This window comes from Myotis yumanensis, unplaced genomic scaffold (genome assembly GCF_028538775.1).
Source record: "Myotis yumanensis isolate MYYU_CA2020_CCGP unplaced genomic scaffold, mMyoYum1.0.hap1 SCAF_3, whole genome shotgun sequence".
Lineage (NCBI taxonomy): Eukaryota > Metazoa > Chordata > Mammalia > Chiroptera > Vespertilionidae > Myotis > Myotis yumanensis.
In genome coordinates, this window is record NW_027223754.1 from 180,304,674 (window position 1) to 180,323,953 (window position 19,280).

General features: G+C 39.1%; 1 protein-coding gene across 3 annotated transcripts in view; it reads left to right on the forward strand.

The window, feature by feature from the left end:
• The window catches only part of DNAI7 (dynein axonemal intermediate chain 7), a 57,814-nt gene that overhangs the window by 31,619 nt on the left and 6,915 nt on the right, over positions 1-19,280 (forward strand). For 2 of the 3 annotated variants that reach the window (XM_070410535.1, XM_070410536.1), the window contains 4 exons: positions 7,029-7,104; positions 12,241-12,401; positions 16,485-16,641; positions 17,890-18,104. In XM_070410535.1, the coding sequence (XP_070266636.1) occupies positions 7,029-7,104; positions 12,241-12,401; positions 16,485-16,641; positions 17,890-18,104 (609 nt within the window). The remainder of the gene's footprint in view (positions 1-7,028; positions 7,105-12,240; positions 12,402-16,484; positions 16,642-17,889; positions 18,105-19,280) is intronic. The other variant, XM_070410537.1, reaches the window with a different exon arrangement.

Here is a 19,280-nt window from a genome sequence, read left to right on the forward strand (position 1 = left end):
CCTGCCCCTTCTTCCTCCTTCCCTCTGAGATTCATTAGTCTGTTCTATGCATCCATGTCTCTGGGCCTGTTTTGTTCATTAGATTCCACATATAAGTGAGATCATATGGTATTTGTCTTTCTTTGACTGGCTTATTTCACTTAGCATAATACTTTTCAGGTCCCTCCATGCTGTCTCATAGGGTAAGAGATCCTTCTTTTTCACAGCTTTAAGCAATTCTATAGCTTTAAAAAAATATTTTACCTCTTAGACAGCTTGTTAGCTTTACTAGTGGTCAACAATACTTCCAGTTCTCTTCCCTTTCTGGGACATACAAGACCATTGCATTCCTCGCCCTCTTGAAGTTTAGTGTGACTGTGTGATTTGCTATAGATGATAAGATGTAAGTAGAAGTGACATACTGATTTCTAAATGGGGGTGGGGGAAAGGGGGTAAAAGTGAGTAAATGGGCCCTGGACTTAACATTATTTAAATATGCAGTAAACAAACAAACACACAATCCATTAACTTTAAATTTGACAGGGTTTGTGATTGGCAATTCATGAAAACAAAGAATGAATTAAAAATGTATCAAAATCATATGAAAAGAGTATCCAAAAGTGTTTGGTCTTGATCTGATAAAAATATTGGATAATATCTCCCCTCCAGTTCCTTGATCATAATTAGTATTTTACATTATTTATTTAAATTGGGAAATAATAATTAAAAAGTATATAATGTGAGATATTGTAATTACATGGCAAACACTATGTTTTGCTTTTCACTGATTTATATGCACATATAGCTTATCAGAACCTGTACTTTTCTATAGTAAGATACCTAAGATGTATTTTTAAAATATTATTTCCATGTTATAAAACTGTATTTGCAATAGGATTCTGCTTTTGTGAGGGGGAAAATACTTATTTGTGAATGTATAGAAAAAAATCTGGATGCCTTGTCATTAGAGGAAGGGAGATAGAATGGTGGTATTTTACCAATGATTAAAAAAATTCTATTTACACTTCTTCATTATTTCAATTTTCAGTAAATAATTTCTGAACACACATTACTTTCCGAATAGGAAATAAAATAATGTGTTTTCCTTTTTGGTTTCCAAGGGAGAAAAAGCATGATAGGCCTCTAAGACACCCACTTGCTATTCTGTGAAATTCCCTACCTCTGATCATCTCTTCCACCCTAACTTCTACTCATCTCTCAAGACTTAAATTTTACATCCACAAATTTCTGCCCTTATTTTCAGACTAAACCAGATACCTCTCTACTATGCTCATGTCATTCTGTTTAATTCTTTCTTACCTTAAACATGAAATTATGACTTTGAGGGCAAGAATATCTTGGTAGGCTTCAGACTTACAGTAAGCATAGGGCCTGGTACATGATCGGGACCCAATAAATGTTTATTGAATGAGTAAAGGGATAAGTGAATGAATGGATGGTCAAATGATTAAAAGTAGACCCTGACTTGAGTCTGTGGTGAACAACTTGCATAAGAACAGTCACCCAATGGCAACTGTAAATGAAAAAGTAAAAAATAAATGAATTTTTAAAAAGGAAAAAAATTATCATACAGCTACAACAACAGCAAAAAAGAACCCATATCAAGAAGTTCAGCCACTACCCGCATGAACATTATTCTGTGTTTTGGAAAATATTTAAGACCTTTTCAGTTACAGTCGGGTTTCCTGAGAGCCATATCTGCCATGTGCAGGGAATCTACCAGCTTGTCCCAGGAGATTCTTGGGACCCTCTGCTCAGCAGTCCTACACCCCGTAGTGACCTGCCTGGCCCCCTTCCACCCCACAACCGCCTCAGGAACAGTGTGCTCCCTGCATTCCATTTGGAACTCGGTGAATTTGAAGCAGTAGTTATGGATGGTGGTTAGGTTTGAGTTCCTTTATAATCACAGCAGTATCGGGACTATCATAACCCAAAATGTTATTCATACCTCTGTTTGCTTTGGGTGGCAAAAATGTATTCTAAATTTTAAAAACTGGCATATCAACTCATGAAATGTAACTTGTCTGTGTGTGTTGTACTAGTATATGTGTTTCTGCGAGTGTCTGTGTAAATTGGGGGGCTCCCTGAAAGATCAGTAGGTGCACTTACTATGTTTTGGCTTAGAGGAAGAGATTTCTCTACTTTTGCATATTTTTTAAGGGTAAACCACTTACCGTTATAATTTTAGGTTAGCATATTTAAATATTACAATTCTCATATCTTTTAAATGAATTCAGAGGCTGATTTCAAGTTATTAGTATAATAATGTAGGAACTTATGGTAAAAAATAGCCGATTTGTAATCACAAATAACAAATATTTAGTACTTTATAAGTTTAAAAAATAAATCTCTCCTTAGATTTAGAAAATGGTCCAAATGATCTTTCCTTTTCCATAGATCTATTAAGAACTTTGCCACTAGAGGGCTCTTAATACCATAATTTAGTTAATTTAAATGTGTAATAATAATAACACAATAACATTGTAGGTATACTGACTTCCCATTAAATATATTTTAGAAAAGCATAATTTAAGTATACCACATTTGTGATAAATGTTTTTTTAAAAAAATTTAATCTGCAATATTTTAGTGATCCTAAGGGGAATTCCTGATAGTATGTGGATCTTTGAACTTTTTAAAGTTCAAGTTTAAAAAAGTCCTTGCCTTTAAGATACTGTTAAACAGATACAAGATTTACCATAAATATGAGTATATATTATATATTTAATATGAATGTATATTCATAAATGGATATATAAAAATCTGACCATGTATTTATATAGAGAAAGCATTTACTAAGTACCTTCTATAAGGAATTCAACATGATCATTGTTTTTAATGAGCTAACAATCTTGTGGAGGAGTAACAGTTATTATATGTTCTGATATGTAAAATGAGAGCAATTATGTGTGGGAGTTAAGATAAAAGTATCCAAAAGAAAAAACTGGAGTGAACAGAGGGGAAGTCTTCTCTGTTGAGGTGGCATTAGAGTGAAGCCTTCTGATAGGCAAAGAGGAGCTTCCATGTGAAGGCGAGGCAGCTGTTCTGGGGAGGGAAAAGTGTGGAGCCAGGAAATAGCTGTAGAGATTTGGGGACTTGTTGGCATCATCACGGACAGATTAAAACTCCGGGACTAGCCCAGGTGAAAAGCCTAACATTAACACTCAGCAGCGTCCACTTTCCACAAAGTCACTTCAGCAACCCATTTCCATGCTCATGCCCTGGATCTTGTTCTTATTCCTGGTCCTTGTTCGTATCTTTTTACTTGGTTCAATAAGTGCCTAGCTCTATATGCTAGGCACTGCTCTGGTCCTCAGGGGAGAGAGGTGAAAGGACGAATGAGATTTCTGCTCTCATGATGCACAGACAAGTCAGGAAAAACCAAGGGCAAATAAGAAAAACTGGACAATAGCAGGGAGTCATAAATGACATGCACATAATTACAGTAAACAGGCTTATGCGATAGGGAGTTACTAGATTGGGTGGTTAGGGGGGACTTGTATGATGAGTTATTATTTAAGCTGAGACCCAAATGACCAGAAAGGATAAGCTCTATGATAATTAGGTAAAAATATTATAGTCTACAATTACTGTAAAGGTCACAAGACAGAAACGAAGACCAGGAAGAAGGCCAGTGGATGGATGGATGGATGGTGGGTAAGGAAGTGGTATGTGATGATGTGAGAGAGGGAAGCAGAAGCCAAATGAAACAGGGAATGCAGGCCACAGTAACAAGTTCAGATTTTATTGTAAATGCATGGGAATCCATTAGAGGGTTGTAAGTAGAAGAGTGGCGTGATCTGATTTATGAAAGGTTATTCTAGCTGCTACGCAGAGATGAGTTGTGAGGGGCCCACGTAGGGAAAGCACAATATCTAGTGCTTAGAAGGCATGAGAAGTCAAGGTGGCTTGGACCAAGGTGGTAGTAAGACATGGAAAGGTAGATATGTTTGGGATTGGTTTTGGAGGCAAAAAATCCGGCTGAGTTTTTATTTTGGGAAACAAAGCAGATGGTGGTTTAATTTACTGAGGTGGATAGGAATGGGCTGAGTTGGTTGTGAGTAACAGTGTAAAAAGAGTTTTGTTTTGGTCATGGCAAGTTTGGGACACACAAATGGAAATGTCAATCAGGTAAGCAAATGTGAACCTGGAGATCTGAGAGAAGTCAGACACAGCTGAGGTCTGCACTTTTTCCAGTTAAGCAATACAGGGTAAGTGAGGCCTACAGAACCTCACTAGCATAGATTTGGGAACCCCTCGCCTATGGGTGGTATTCAAGCTACAGGATTGAATGAGATTTCAGCAAACTCAGGGTAATAATTCTTAGCTGTTACTCAAAATGAAGCAGTGATGCTAAATTTTCAAAATTCATCTTTAATTTCTTATCAAAAGCCAGTTCAAACAATTTATTCTGAAGCTCTGATACAATTTAAGTTATCTTTTGGTGAAAAAAAATTGGATTTCAGATCAACAAATTCTTTTGTATAGATCTTTTGATGGAATAAAATTCAAGACATTCTATCAAATTTGTAAAGTGTTCATTGCTGACATTTTGCAATGTGCAATATTGAGATCACCTACACCATTCATAATTGTTCATATCAGTCACCTAGTATCTTTTCAGATCCTTGCATGATTTTTGTCGCCTTTGATTAGTTTAGTTATGTTTTTACATGTAAGTCTTTTATCTATCTGGACTTTATTTTAGTGTAAAGTGGGGAGAAAGAATATAAATTTCTTTGATTTAAAATTTTAGCCAGCTATCTCAAAACATCATGTCAATCTAAGCTTTTCCCCACTGATCTGAAATGCCATACGCTAAGTTCCCAAGTGGATCCTAAGGTCTATATCTGGAATCTCTATTCTGTTTCCAGTGATCTTATTCATGATCCAGGTCACATTTTCATATCAAAATCAAATTGCAAATAGACTAAAAGAATTTCCATGTGACAATATCTGTGCATTTATCAATTTGCAGTGAAAAATACTTTGCTATTGTTCCATGAAGCTCTTCCACATCATAAGCCAATTCCTATATCTATTGAGCTTTGTGTGATGGAAAGTTATACTTTTGCTACCTTCTCTGCTTCATATTCTGTCAATATTTCCAGGCAAAAATTTTTAGAAAATGTTTATTTTTTAGTAGATTTATTAGAAACCTAAAATCCTATATAATAAAAGGGTAATATACAAATTGACCCTAATGGCAGAATGATCGTGATATCATTCAGTATGCCAATATTAACATACACACCAAATTTTTATAGCAGTGCTTCATTTATCTAGTGCTTTACAGTAGACAAAATTCTTTACTTCTCTATTATTTGACCCTTAGAGCAGTTATCTCCTGAAGCTTCAGTTTCCTTTTTGGTAAAATTAGGATAACAGCTATTTCTTAGGATTGTTTGCAAGATGTATTCATATGTGTGGCACACAGTTGAGTACCAAATACAGTGGGACCTGGGTTCTCGAACTTAATTTGTTATGGAAGGCTGTTTGAAAATCAAATCTTTTTTTTCCATTAGAAATTATGTAAATTGAATTAATCTGGTCCAGATTCCCAAATGATTCCATGTCTAATGTACACCTATAAACAAACACTTTAAAAACAAAAAGCTCATGAAATGAAAATTTAACAAAAAGAAAATGAAATATAAAATGCAAAATGACATATACACTAGAACTTTAATGTTGAGAGCAACAAAAGCAAAACAAACAAAAAACAAAAACAAAAACAAAAATATTCACAGTATAATTTCCTGAGATGTTAACATGAGATTTAGTGGTAAACTGACTCATTCATACTCATACATTCTCTCCTTTGTCACCTGAGAGATGCATGAATCTTTATTGATCATACAGATATCAGCATGAAAGGGTTGTCTGGTCCAGAACTGAAGTTTGGTTGGACAACTGAGACATTTTTTTCTGTGAACAACTTAGTTGAGAACTGAATTGTTTGAGATGGGAGATGTTCAACAATTGAGGTATGACTGTATGTTGTTAGATCAGAGGCTCCTAATGGTTAAATGACTTGCTCAAGGTCACAAAAGTAACTTAGTGCCAGATTGAGATATACATTCTAATCATATTGTCCTCCTAGTGTAGTACGAGAGGTCTGGTGCATGAAATTTGTGCACGGAGGGGGGGGGTCCCTTAGCCCAGCCTGCACCCTCTCCAATCCAGGACCCCTCGGGGGATGTCGGACTGCCTGTTTAACATCCTTCTCGCAATCCGGGACTGCTGGCTCCTAACCACTCTCCTGCTTATCTGATCACCCCTAACCACTTCTGCCTGCTGGCCTGATCACCTCTAACCGCCTCTATCTGCCAGCCTGATTGCTCCCTAACTGCTCCCTTGTGCCAGCCTGATCATCCCCTAACTGCTCCCCCCTGCCGGCCTGATTGCCCCTTAACTTCTCTCCCCCCTGCCAGCCTGATAGCCCCTAACCACCTCTGCCTCGGCCCCTGCCACCATGGCTTTGTCCATCAGGATGTTCGGAAGATGTCCAGAAGATGTTCAGTTTAATTAGCATATTACCCTTTTATTAGTATATATTCCTTTTACTACCCTCGAGTATAATGGGATTTTCTATTTACTTGGTACACAGCATCTTTCATTTCCTTGACAGGCTTACCCAAAAGTAGGCTTTGGAATTACTCTATCAGACAGCTGATTGCACAAATCAAGCAAAATCTATAACTTGGCAAAACCCTAAATGCAAATGTAAACTATTTCTATAGCTTGCATTGCTTCCTAGTGTCTCTGTTTTACACAGGACAGTGTTCAGCAGAGAATCTGAGCAGGCTGGCTCCTGCTTCCGTGAAGTTCTGTGGAGATGTGCTCTCATTTTGATGGCTTTTAAACTATGTTTTTTTAAGTTCATTTTTATGCCAGAGCAAGTGTTAATTAGGAGACTTAGAATTAAGGTAACAAGCATCTGCAATGGGAACTGAAACAGAGGAGAATGGATTTGGGCTGAAGAAGACACTGACAATCACACCCACCTGTCCTTGTGTTTTCTTTAGAGTTTTGTAGAGGAAGAACCTGAAAGCACAAAACAAGACCTGGAGATGAAAATATTAAATGAAAGAGTTCCAACAGGTATTCTTCTAACTTACATTTTTAACTTTATTGGGATTTTCCTGCTTACAAAAGAAAGGCAGGATCATTGTAAATCCAGATGTTGCAGAAATATATTTAAAGTGAAAATTCTTCACAATCCCTCTTCTGAACTAATCAATGTTAACAATTCCTTTTATTTGTGCTTGCTTCCTCTCTTCTCCTCTCCTCTCCTATTCTCTCTCTCTCTCTCTCTCTCAAAAAAAATAGTTTTATTGATTTCAGCATGGAAGGGAGAAAAAGAGAGAGACAGAAACATCAATGATGAGAGAGAATCATTGATCAGCTGCCTCCTGTATGACCCCTACTGGGAATCGAGCCTGCAACCCCAGCCCGTGCCCTTGACTGGAATTGAACCTAGGACCCCTCAGTTCACAGGCTGATGTTCTATCCACTGAGCCAAACCAGCTAGGGCTCTCTTGATTTTTAATAAAATCATGGGATCATATCATACAAATATTTTTTTGCAACCTAACAATATTTGTAATGCTAAATCACGTTCTATATATATATATAGAACACAATACAGAGGCTACTTAAATGAATAATATTTAACATTATTCTAAGTCAGATCTCATTGGTAACCTTATCTTTTTTAGTAGCACTATAATTCCATCCAATAATGGAACATTATTTAAATCGTTATTGATAGACAGTAAGGTTATTTCTTTTTTTTCTTTTTTTAAATAAATCTTTATTGTTCAGATTATTACAGTTGTTCCTCTTTTTTCCCCCAATAGCTCCCCTCCACCCAGTTCTCACCCCACCCTCTGCCCTTACCCCCCCCCACTGTCCTCATCCATAGTTGTATAATTTTTGTCCAGTGTCTTCCCACACCCCCCACACCCCTTCCCCCCCCCCCCAAGATTTGTCAGTCCACTCCCTTTCTATGCCCCTGATTCTATTATATTCCCCAGTTTACTCTGTTCATCAGATTTTTTATTCACTTGATTTTTAGATTCACTTGTTGATAGATATGTATTTGTTGTTCATAATTTGTATCTTTACCTTTTTCTTCTTCTTTCTCTTCTTAAAGGATACCTTTCAGCATTTCATATAATACTCGTTTGGTGGTGATGAACTCCTTTAGCTTTTTCTTATCAGTGAAGCTCTTTATCTGACCTTCAATTCTGAATGATAGCTTTGCTGGATAAAGTAATCTTGGTTGTAGGTTCTTGCTATTCATCACTTTGAATATTTCTTGCCACTCCCTTCTGGCCTGCATAGTTTCTGTTGAGAAATCAGCTGACAGTCGTATGAGTACTCCCTTGTAGGTAACTGACTGTTTTTCTCTTGCTGCTTTTAAGATTCTCTTTGTCTTTTGCCCTTGGCATTTTAATTATGATGTGTCTTGGTGTGGTCCTTTTTGGATTCCTTTTGTTTGGGGTTCTCTGCGCTTCCTGGACTTGTAAGTCTATTTCTTTCACCAGGTAGGGTAAGTTTTCTGTTATTATTTCTTCAAATAGATTTTCAATATCTTGCTCTCTCGCTTCTTCTGGCACCCCCATAATTTGGATGTTGGTACACTTGAAGTTGTCCCAGAGGCTCCTTACACTATCTTCATATTTTTGGATTCTTTTTGCTTTTTGCTTTTCTGGTTGGGTATTTTTTGCTTCTTCGTATTTCAAATCGTTGACTTGATTCTTGGGATCCTCTTGTCTGCTGTTGGATCTCTGTATATTATTCTTTATTTCAGTCAGTGTATGCTTAATTTATAGTTGGTCCTTTTTCATATCCTCGAGGGTCTCAATAAATTTATCGGCAGTTTCTAGAAAATTCTTGAAAAACCTTATAACCGTGGTTTTGCATTCTATATCCAGTAGTTTCCTTTCCTCCATTTCTGTCATTTGTGACCTGTTTCTTTGTCTCCTTATTTTTTCTGCTTCCCTGTGTTGATAGAGTGGCTTTCTGTGCTAGGTGTCCTATAGGGCCCAGTGGCTCAGCCTCCCCAATTACCTGAGGTGGACCCTTTTGGTGCACCCCTTTGTGGGCTGTGTGCACAGTCTTGTTGTAGGTAAGCCTTGATTGTTGTTGGTATCACTGGGAGGAATTGACCTCCAGGCCAATTGGCTATGAGAATCAGCTGTGTCTACAGTGGGAGAACTTCTGTGCTGCAGACACCCCTCTGGGGCAAGACTTGCTTCAGTGGGGCTTTGGTGCTCACTGAGTCTGCCCCCTGAGTGTGTCCCTTATGGATCTGAGGAGTTGTAATCTGGATGGTCCACTCTGACCACTGGGTACACGGGCTCTTGGATCTCTAAGGAGGTGCTAATTTAGCCTCTGCCCAAGGCTACCCAGCAGGAGCTATGGAGAGATCTGCAGATTCCTCTTCCTTGATTGGGGTTTGGAGGTGCCCAGATGAGGCCCAGCTGTGAAGCAGTGCAAGCTGCTGTGGGGCCTTGAGCCTTCTTTTGGATGTTCTGGCTCTCTCTGACCCAGCTGCAGTTTGTTAGGTAATTTTAGATCTCAAAGGGCCAGGTCATTCATATGCAAAAGCCTCTGCTCACAGCTTGGGTGGGGCGGGGTCTCAGGGAATCAACAGGGTGGAGCAAACAGCTATGGCTGATCCTCAGTCCTTCCCTAAGAGGCCCTGCATCTCAGTGTCCCCATAATTGCTGCAAGCACCTCTGAGAGAAAGCAGCCCTCGACCAATGCCAGACAGTCCAGTTTCTCACTGTATGAATCTGGGTCCCCAGAGACTTGCCCGGAACTGGAGTTCAGAGCAGTTTGGAGCTTGAGACTCCCTCCCGATTGAAAAAGACAACTGTGTCCTCTGTTGCAAGCCCTTTCTGTGCGCACACCTCCATACCTCTGCACTTTACTTCCGCACCTCCTCTGATTCTCAGTGTGCTTTTCTCTTTCCTTCTAGTTGTAGAATTTCCACTCAGCCAGCCTTCCTGTGGTTCTGGATGATGTCCTTTTTGTCTTTTAGTTCTATTTTTGTAGTGGCTGTGTGAGGCAGCAATTTCCGGCATTTACCTATGTTGCCATATTGGTTTCTCCCTGACAGTAAGGTTATTCTAATATTTTAAAATTGTAAACAATGTTGCAATGAACATTCACAAGTACACATATACACTCAGAGATTTATCAACACTTTTGTATTCAATCTTACCTGGCAAATAGCAATCGGATATACTTTAAAAGTGTCAAAATGATAGTGATGTATCATTTGCAATCTTTTAGTTTGATATTTTATTACATTTTTTACATTAACTTTATCATTATGCTGCTTTCCCAGGAACTTCTAAAGAATCTATTTTCTATATATTTCTTAGCATATTTTTAATAACAGTCTTCTTTTCTACTTCTTTACTTTTTTCATCACACTTTTATTTATGCAGTCACCTAAGTTTATATTTTGTAATTTTCTATAACCCTTACGAGGTAGTTTTCTTATTAAAAATGATACTGTAGTCAATTCATAACCTCTTGTCAATAATACCAAGGTTTTCTACATGATGATACCCAATTAATATATCATAAATGTTTAAATTTGGACACAGTATTCTTTTTTTACTTTCTTTTCAGGTAAATGGGTTATTAATTAGACATAATTGAACATTAATTAAAATCTACATTTTATTGAATATACACAAGGAAAAAAATGAAATTGCTAAACTGGATTCCCTTTGACTATTTCCATTAATTTTCAGTGCCTGATCTCCATGGGTTAAATTCACTGCCATCTCAGTGTGCTTCCTATTATGGGAGAGGAAAATTGTAGTGATATATAGATAAGGCTAACAGTTCCTGAGCTTTTACCAGGTCAGACAACAGTTCTGAACTCTTTACATGTATGAACTCATACCACCCCCAAATTCTATGATACTACTATTATATCCATTTTGTAGAAGAAGGAACTGAAATGTTAATTAGTATATATTGCATAAGGGTTGGACCTGTAAGTGGTCTGATTTCCCTTTCTTACTCATTACATTGTGTTGAAAGAATTTTAGTGAAAGGCAGGAATGGTCCTCGTGATATGTGACTTCAGATATTCCCCTGTTTGTGCATTGAGCATTATGATATCATAGAATTTCCCCATAAAATTTCTGAACATGAAGATTATCCAATCCAGTTTCTTCACTTTCAAGCCTCCATCCCTGTTTTTCTATGAGCTGGACCTATTTTTGTTGGAAAAAAAAAATTAGCTTTAATTTTGTAGATGCACCAAAATTATTTTTTTTTACGATTTTGCTTCCCCCCAGATATTTAGCACCATAAGGTCCAATATTAAGACATTAATTAAGCAGTTATCAAATTTTGTGTTAAGCCATTTTTTTGACCTTTTAGAATAAAAGGTAGCAGAATATGCTGCCCTCAAATATACCACTTTGGCATAAGGATTATTTTGAGCTGGAAGTAACTGAAAAGCTTTAGATGAAAGAAAAGCTCCCTACCCCTCTGCTATTTGCCTAAAAGTTGGATAGAAAATTTCAAAGTATCGCCACTTTCCTCATGACTAGGAAGGACAAAACTTAGTTCTCAGAGATAACTTTAGACCCTATCAGGAGAGGGCACCAGAGGATCTACACAACTAACTATAAACTAGCCTTTATCTCTACCCTCAGAAACCTCCAACTGCTTTCCTTTGCCCTGTCATTTTTCCACAACTTTGCCATTCTTTGTTGAAAATGCTATGTAAAGCTGGAGTTCTATGCCACCTCTTTGAATTACTCCTCTCCTCCCTGGGGATATCCCATGTATACACGAGGCACTCCTGTTAATCAACTTCTGTTTATCTCTTATTAATCTTTTACTATGGAAGTCTGAGCCAAGAAGTCACAAGGCTAGAGGGAAAATTGTTTCCTCTTCCCTAAGATATACTTTTAAAGTTTTCCTGTTAGTAACATGTGCTTATTATATACAAAATTCTAGCATGTGAGCATATAAAATATGAATGTAGCCCTCCCCTGCATCCTACCGTTACACAGGCCCATTTCCACTCCAGTGGTCGGCTTTGGGAACAGTTTTGAGTTCATCGCTTTTTGAAAAGTGTTAGTAGCTAAGTAAAAACTTCCTGTGCCAGTGCTAGATATTTTTTGATTTCCCTCCTAAAAATATACAAAAATGTTATGATCTATTTAGAAACGGAATTAACCTGGTTAATTTTAGCACAGCTGTCGCTGCTGGAGAATGCTCCTGAGAGGCTACGTGCATTTGAAAACGAAGAGGTTGACATATGCCAGTTCTCAACTCTGGGTGGAGTGTACCACTTGGATATTCTGGAGCTGCCCCCACAGTGTAAACCAATGAAGGGCTGGATGATTATGGAAGTAGGTTAATTCTTAAAACTTATGAGTAAAATAATTTCTCACACTTTTACTTTATATCAACAGCTCTAACACATAATGGATTTAACTCTATTAAGCAAGCACGAAGGAAAATGTAATTTTATAAAATTTGAATCAGTGTTAACAGGAAGGAATCTAAAATAATGTGGATTTTAGTCCAGCTGGTGTGGCTCACTGGTTGAGCACCGACCCATGAACAGGAGGTCATGGTTAGATTCCCAGGCAGGGCACACACCCAGGTTGCTGGCTCGATCCCCAGTAGGGGTTGTGCAGGAGGCAGCTCATTGATGACATTTCTTTCTCATCAGGGATTCTCTTTCTCTATCCCTCTTCCTTCCCCTCTCTCTAAAAATCAATTTAAAAAAACAAAATATTATGGACTTTAAAATTAGAAATCATGAATGTTAATTGTAAACCTGTGGCATTATGATTACACTAGAGGCCCAGCTCACGAAATCGTGCGGGTAGGGTCCCTAGGGCCTAGCTTCCTGCGATCAGGGCCATCTTCTGCCCATTCGCCAGTCCCCAGGCTGAATGCCACCTCTGCTGCTGGGCTGCCAGGCCGTTGGGATCACCAGCTCATCCCTGGCTGCTTGGGGGCTCAGGCCTGTGGGAAAGCAGGTACCAGCGACTTCACCTTCATGCACCTGTGCCAGGCCAGCCGCTGATGGAACACGCTGCCTGCTCCGGCCGCTCATGTGGGCGCCGCTGCAGCTGCCGCCGCTGCTGCTGCAGCTGCTGCTGCTGCTGCTTGAGGCGCTGATGGAAGGTGCAGGGCATGCCGTGACCTACTTGCCCCTGCGTGAGCAGCCCCGAGCGGGCAGCGCATTCCATCAGTGGCTGGCCCGGCCCACGCACCTGGAGGTAAAGTCACCGGCGCCTGCTTTCCCAGAGGCCTGAGCCCCTGAACAGGGGATGAGCTGATGATCCCAACGGCCTGACAGCCAGCCCGGTCCTCCTGCCACCCACCCTGATTCTCCTGTTCACCATCGCTGATCCATCGGAGCCTGTGGGCCGGGGGCAGGGACCAAGAGGTCAGCCATTCAACCCACTCGCCAGTCCCCAGTCCCGCCCTGCCCCTGCTCGTGGGCCTGAGAAAGGGGAAGGGAGGGACCGAGAGGTGCTCAATGCCACCGCATGGTGACCGGTTGGTCGTCACAGTCGTCACGGACACTGACTTCTTATATATAGATTGTGCCAATTTGGCCTTAATAATGATAGTCTGTTTAAGCGGCTGGAAAACTGTTTCTGTAAAGGGACAAATGGTAAATGTTTTCAGCCTTGTGGCTATCCCAGCTCTGTTGCAGATCTACCATTGTGGTGCTAGAACAGCGATATGTACAGGAATGGGCATGGTTGTGTTCTAGTTAAGCTTTATTTACAAACACTGGTGGTGGGCCAGGCTTTCCAGGGACCATCATTTGTGGATTCTGGTCTAGATAAGTGGTTCCCTACATGTGGTCCCTGGACCGGAAGCATCAGCATCATCTGGGAATTTGCTAGATATGCAGATTCATGGGCCTCACCTCAATCTTACTGAATCAAAAATTCTGGAGGCGAGGCTCAGCAGTCTGTATTGTAGCAAAACACAACTAAAGCACCGGTCTGGATGCTTGCTATACAAAATGCGGTCCGTCGGTCAGCAGCATCCACATCTGGGAACTTGTTATAAATGCGTAATTTGGGGCTTCACCTCAGATCTACTGAAGCTACATTTTAACAAGACCCTCAGGTGATTCATGTGCACATCAAAGTTGAGAAGCACAGGTCCTGGTGATGCCAGTGCTCCCCCAAACTAATTTTCATGCAGGGACCACACTTGGAGCGGTAAGGATACTGACCATAGCAGCTGTGAGATCATCTATCGAGGACTTTCCCACTCTCGGTTTAGTAGGTAGTAGCATTTGCACTAGTACTGAATTGGTTTCACTTTACCTCACTGGCTTGTATCCCAAATATACCCAGTTCTGTTGTCATAGCCCTTCCCGCCCTGCTGTCCTTCTTTTCCCTTTCCCTCTCCGTCTCCTCTAACACGTCATATACATAGATTGCCAGGCACCTCTCACCTACATTTTAGGTTGTTGGTGCATTCTTGTATTAGAGCAGTATTTCTCAGCTCCCCCCCCCCCCCCCATATCACCTCTCTTGTAAACATTTTTTCCTAGTCATCTCCCACCATGGACTTTAATACCACAGATAGACTGCATATCTCTGTGTGTGCTGTATCCATATCTGTGCTTTATACGTAAAAGAGTAAGATTTTTTTTCACGCTCCCCCCAAACTAATTTTCACCCTAATGGGGATGATATTGTCACTCCTTTCCCCTTCTCCCTAAAATGAGGATATTTTTATTAGAGCACACCTGGGGGAGAGAATCTGGTCGATAGCCACTTTGAAGAATCTATTTGAATCAATGTTCCCTATCTCAGGGACACTTGAAAGATAGTGGGGAGTCCAAAAACAGACATTCTTTTGGTGACTCTTTATCCATAGGAAGGTCTCAGCCTGACCTGGGGTTTTCAGGTTTCACCCAAAGATCTTTGTGAGAATGTCCCGAGACCACCAGTCTGCACTCTCCATCTGAGCACAGGGTAGCCTGCCTCCTACCTGTTTTCCTCTCCTGCAACAAAGAGGCCTTCCTGCTTTTTTCCAATAATCTTTTAAAAAAACATATGTTCTTATTGATTTTTAGAGACATACTAGTAAGAAGGGAGAGGAAGGAGAGCACAAGAAACATCTATTGTTTGTCTCCTGTACGCACCCCAACTGGGGATCGAACTCCCAACCTGGTATGTGTCCTGACCAGAATCAAATCAGCGACCTTTGGGTACATGGGAAAGACACTCAACCAACTAGGCTACACAGGCCAGGACTTTATTTCAAATAGCTTTTCAATAATCTCCCCCTCCTCCACAGTTTTTCCCCCATCCATTTTTTCTTTCTCTATTTTGTAACATTGTTAGTCTTTCCCCTTCCCTCGATCTTTCTCTACATCTAGATAAGTTAAATTTAGATAGTGGATGGATCGCCTTTATCCCAGAGAAATCTGTTGGTTTCATTGACTTACTTTTTTCTCCCAGCTTTATTGAGATACAATTGACATGCAAGTTTAAGATGAACAATGTGATGAGTTTTACTTTCATCCATTCATTTCTACACTTGTTACTCTGCTTATACTTTTTTTTTCTCTCTTCACCTACATAGCCTAGCCAGGGTATTGGAACATGGTATCTGGGGTCCCATAGCTCTGTTTTTGAGTTCTGATGCCTCCTTGAAGTAATTTTGTAATTATTGGCAAATTACTTGATTTATGGAAATCCCACTTACCTACTTTTTTTATTAAATTTTTTAAAATTATATTTTACATTCAATATTATTTTGTGTTAGTTTCAGGTATACAGCATAATGGCTAGACCATCATTTACTCTGTTATTATTATTTTTAATTTAAATTCTTTATTGTTTAAAGTATCACATATGTCTCCCTTTTCCCCCATTGACCTCTCCCACCCCCCAGCACATGCCCTCACCCCCCTACTGTTTGTGTCCATGGGTTATGCTTATATGCATGAATACAAGTCTTTTGGTTGATCTCTTACCTCAAAGCCCACCTTCTTTCTGAGGTTTGACATAGATCGTCACATACTTTAGAAAGTGTTCCCCAGCTGGCACCATACATAGTTATTACAGTAGGTAATTAAGTTTACATCCCCATGACTATTTTGTAACTGCCAATCAGAACTTCCCATTTGCTTTACCCTTTTCACCCAGTCACCTGCTTTGTTAAACATATGCCTGTAGGATTGCTTGGAATAAAATGCGGAGTAAGTCCCAGCCTAGAACCTGGCCCATAAAAGGGTTCTGTAATTACATTCAAATTTAGTGCTTTCCCCCTTAATCATTATCTTTTCATTTTGTTATAACATTTTGTTAGTCAATCTATAGTTGGGACCAAACTTTAGTACTTATGAAAAATAACTACGTAGCTTATTTGGCAATATTTACATCTTTAGTTATAACACCAGTCAACTTCTAACTTGATGTTGTTTCGGTCATTTTTACAAGATACTCCAAGATGGATTACAGAAATTTGTTTATCCTCCAGCAACTACAGAAGACTTAGAAACAGAAAACGTTTTCCCACCCATAGAGGTCATGCTTGAGGTTCATGAGAACGTGATCTTTTTTGAGAATCCCCTGGTGGCAAGGTGGGATGCTGAAGGTACACCAGCTTTGATAATTATGTAATTAAAAGAGGTGTGCTAAACAATCAGAAATAGAGAGAGAAATGCATTCTTTCCTCTGGGAATGTTCAAAGTTGTAGGAGAAGCATATAGAGAAAAACATCACAACATGATGCAGAGGTGTGCTATCAGAGATGGCAGTGCTGTAGAGCAGAATGGTGACCAAGTCAGTCTGGAAGGTTAAGGATGAAATATTGAACAGGTTCTCAAGAGACTAAGAGAGCATTCTCCTATGAGACTTTGCATGGGCATATCTCTTCATTTCTATTAGGCATATAGCTAGGAGTGGAATTGCTGAGTTGAATGGTAAATTTATGTTAACTTTTTAAGAACCTGCCAAATTGATTTTTCAAAGTAGCTGTACCATTTTATATGCCTGCTAGCAATATGAGTTTTCCTATTTTTCCACATCCTTGACAATGTTTGCTGTTATGTATTTTTTATTATAACCATTGTAGTGGGTATGAAGTGGTATCTTGTGGTTTTAATTTGTATTTTCCTAATGACCAATAATATTGAGCATTTTAAAAATGTATCTATTATCCTTGAATATATCTTCTTTGGTGAAATGTTTATTCAAATCTTTACCGATTTTTAAACTGGGTTGTGTTTTATTATTGAGTTGTAAGACACACAAAAGACCACCTATTATATGAAAAGTCCAGGAAAGGCAAATCTTTAGAGACAGGAAGTATCTTAATAGTTGCCTGGGGCTGGAAGGTGGGAATGGGAATGAACTATAAATGGACATCAGGAGGATAATAATGTGCTAAAAACTGGATTGTGGTGATGGTTGCAAAACTAGGTAAATTTATTAAAATAATTTAATCGTATGCTTAAGACAGGTAAATGTCAAAGCTGTTTAAAAAAGATGAAAAGGGGTTCTGTACTAAGGAAGAGTACTGTAGGGAGAAAGAACTGTACGTGCAGAGGCACACAGATGCATGAGGTTGTTAGGGAAGGAAAAAAGCGGTGGCTGAAACCAGGTGTGTGAGAAGTGGTAAGGGACGAAGCCAGAAATGTGAGCCAAAGCTTCATTTGAAGGTCTTGCATACCAAGCTTGACCTTGTAGATAGGAAGAAACTCCCAGCAAGGTCGGTTTTTTGTTGAGATTCTATTCTAAATGTAAAAGAGACCTTTATATATATTGCAGTTATTTGGGTTTCATTCAACACATTTTTGTATAGGAAAAGAGGAAACTAATGTCATTTGCTTTAATCTAAAAGGTAAACATTGGAAAACTGATGGCATCAGTAATGTAGTTTATAAATCAGAAGAAAGAATTATAACATTCAACCTGGACACTTTGGGCCCTGTTACCTTGATTCAAGATGCTCATATTAACATGCCATACCAGTCATGGGAACTAAGACCACTCGATGAGAATAAAGCACTTTTGACTGTGACGACAGTATTTGCTGAGATTCAAATACAAATTAAGGTAAATCATTGTTATAGCAAGTCATATCCAAGAGGTAAGCCTCATTGATGACTATAAGAGAGTGTGTGAAAGCAATCGCTCACTGGTCATTTACATACAGAAATGTCTTTTTTTTTTTTTTAAGAAACTTTATTTTCCATCAACCTTATTTACACTTTCTGTCTAAAAGTCTGTGTAAGAACAGCTAAGACCATTGAGTGGTTGTTTCTACCCACTCAGTGGTCTAAGCAGTGAGCGCTGCAGCCCAGTCTTCAGTAGGGAACTGCTGCTGAAATGTCTTTTATAAATATGTTTAATATATACTTTGAGCTATAATTTCTAAACAAAATATGAATTAGATAGGAAATAACATGTAAAAAGCGAGGCACAAATTTATACCCTAAAGTTACTAGGAATAGGCCAATTAGTGAAGGTACAAGCCTGGTTGCAGTATGATTTTCAGAGCTTTTGACCCCCTCCTGAGAGGTGTCTGATCTTTGTCACCAAGTCATTTGGAACCCCCTTTGTGAGATTTCTCTCTCAAGGAGCCTGTATTACTTGTCACTCATAAATTGGCCTGGAATCTAGAGACAGAAAGTAGGTTAGTGGTTGCCTGAGGCTGAAGGCGGGAATGGGGATTGACTGTACATTGGCATGAGGGATGAGAGGAGGACGGAAGTGTTCTGAAACTGATTTATGGTGATCGTTGCACCACTCAGGAAAGTTTTTTAAAAAATCACTGTATTATGCATTGGAAATGGGTGAATTTATGATATGTAAAGTATACCGCACTAAAATTGTTTTAAGAGAGAGAGAGCCTGAAATTCTTAAGAATGTGGCAGGAAGATTGGATTTAATCAATCTTTGCTTTTGAAAGCCGATGAGACGTGAATTTTGTACACCTTCAAACTTCCAGTTTAAACTTTGCAAACTTCAAAACTGTAAAATAATTTTGGATTATGTTAAATCTTATGTGTAAAAAATTATCCTTAAAAGTTGTAGCTTGATTGCTATCAAATAGCTATTATAATTTAACAGGAACATATGTAGTATTCTTAGATCACAACTTATAAAAGAGGAGATCTGAAAGATCCTTTAGTTCAGTCCCTTTATTGTTCAGATAAAGCACTGAAAGGTAACATGGAGACTTCGTGGCAGAGCTTTCAGGTTGGTCCTAAGACATACCTGCCCTGCACT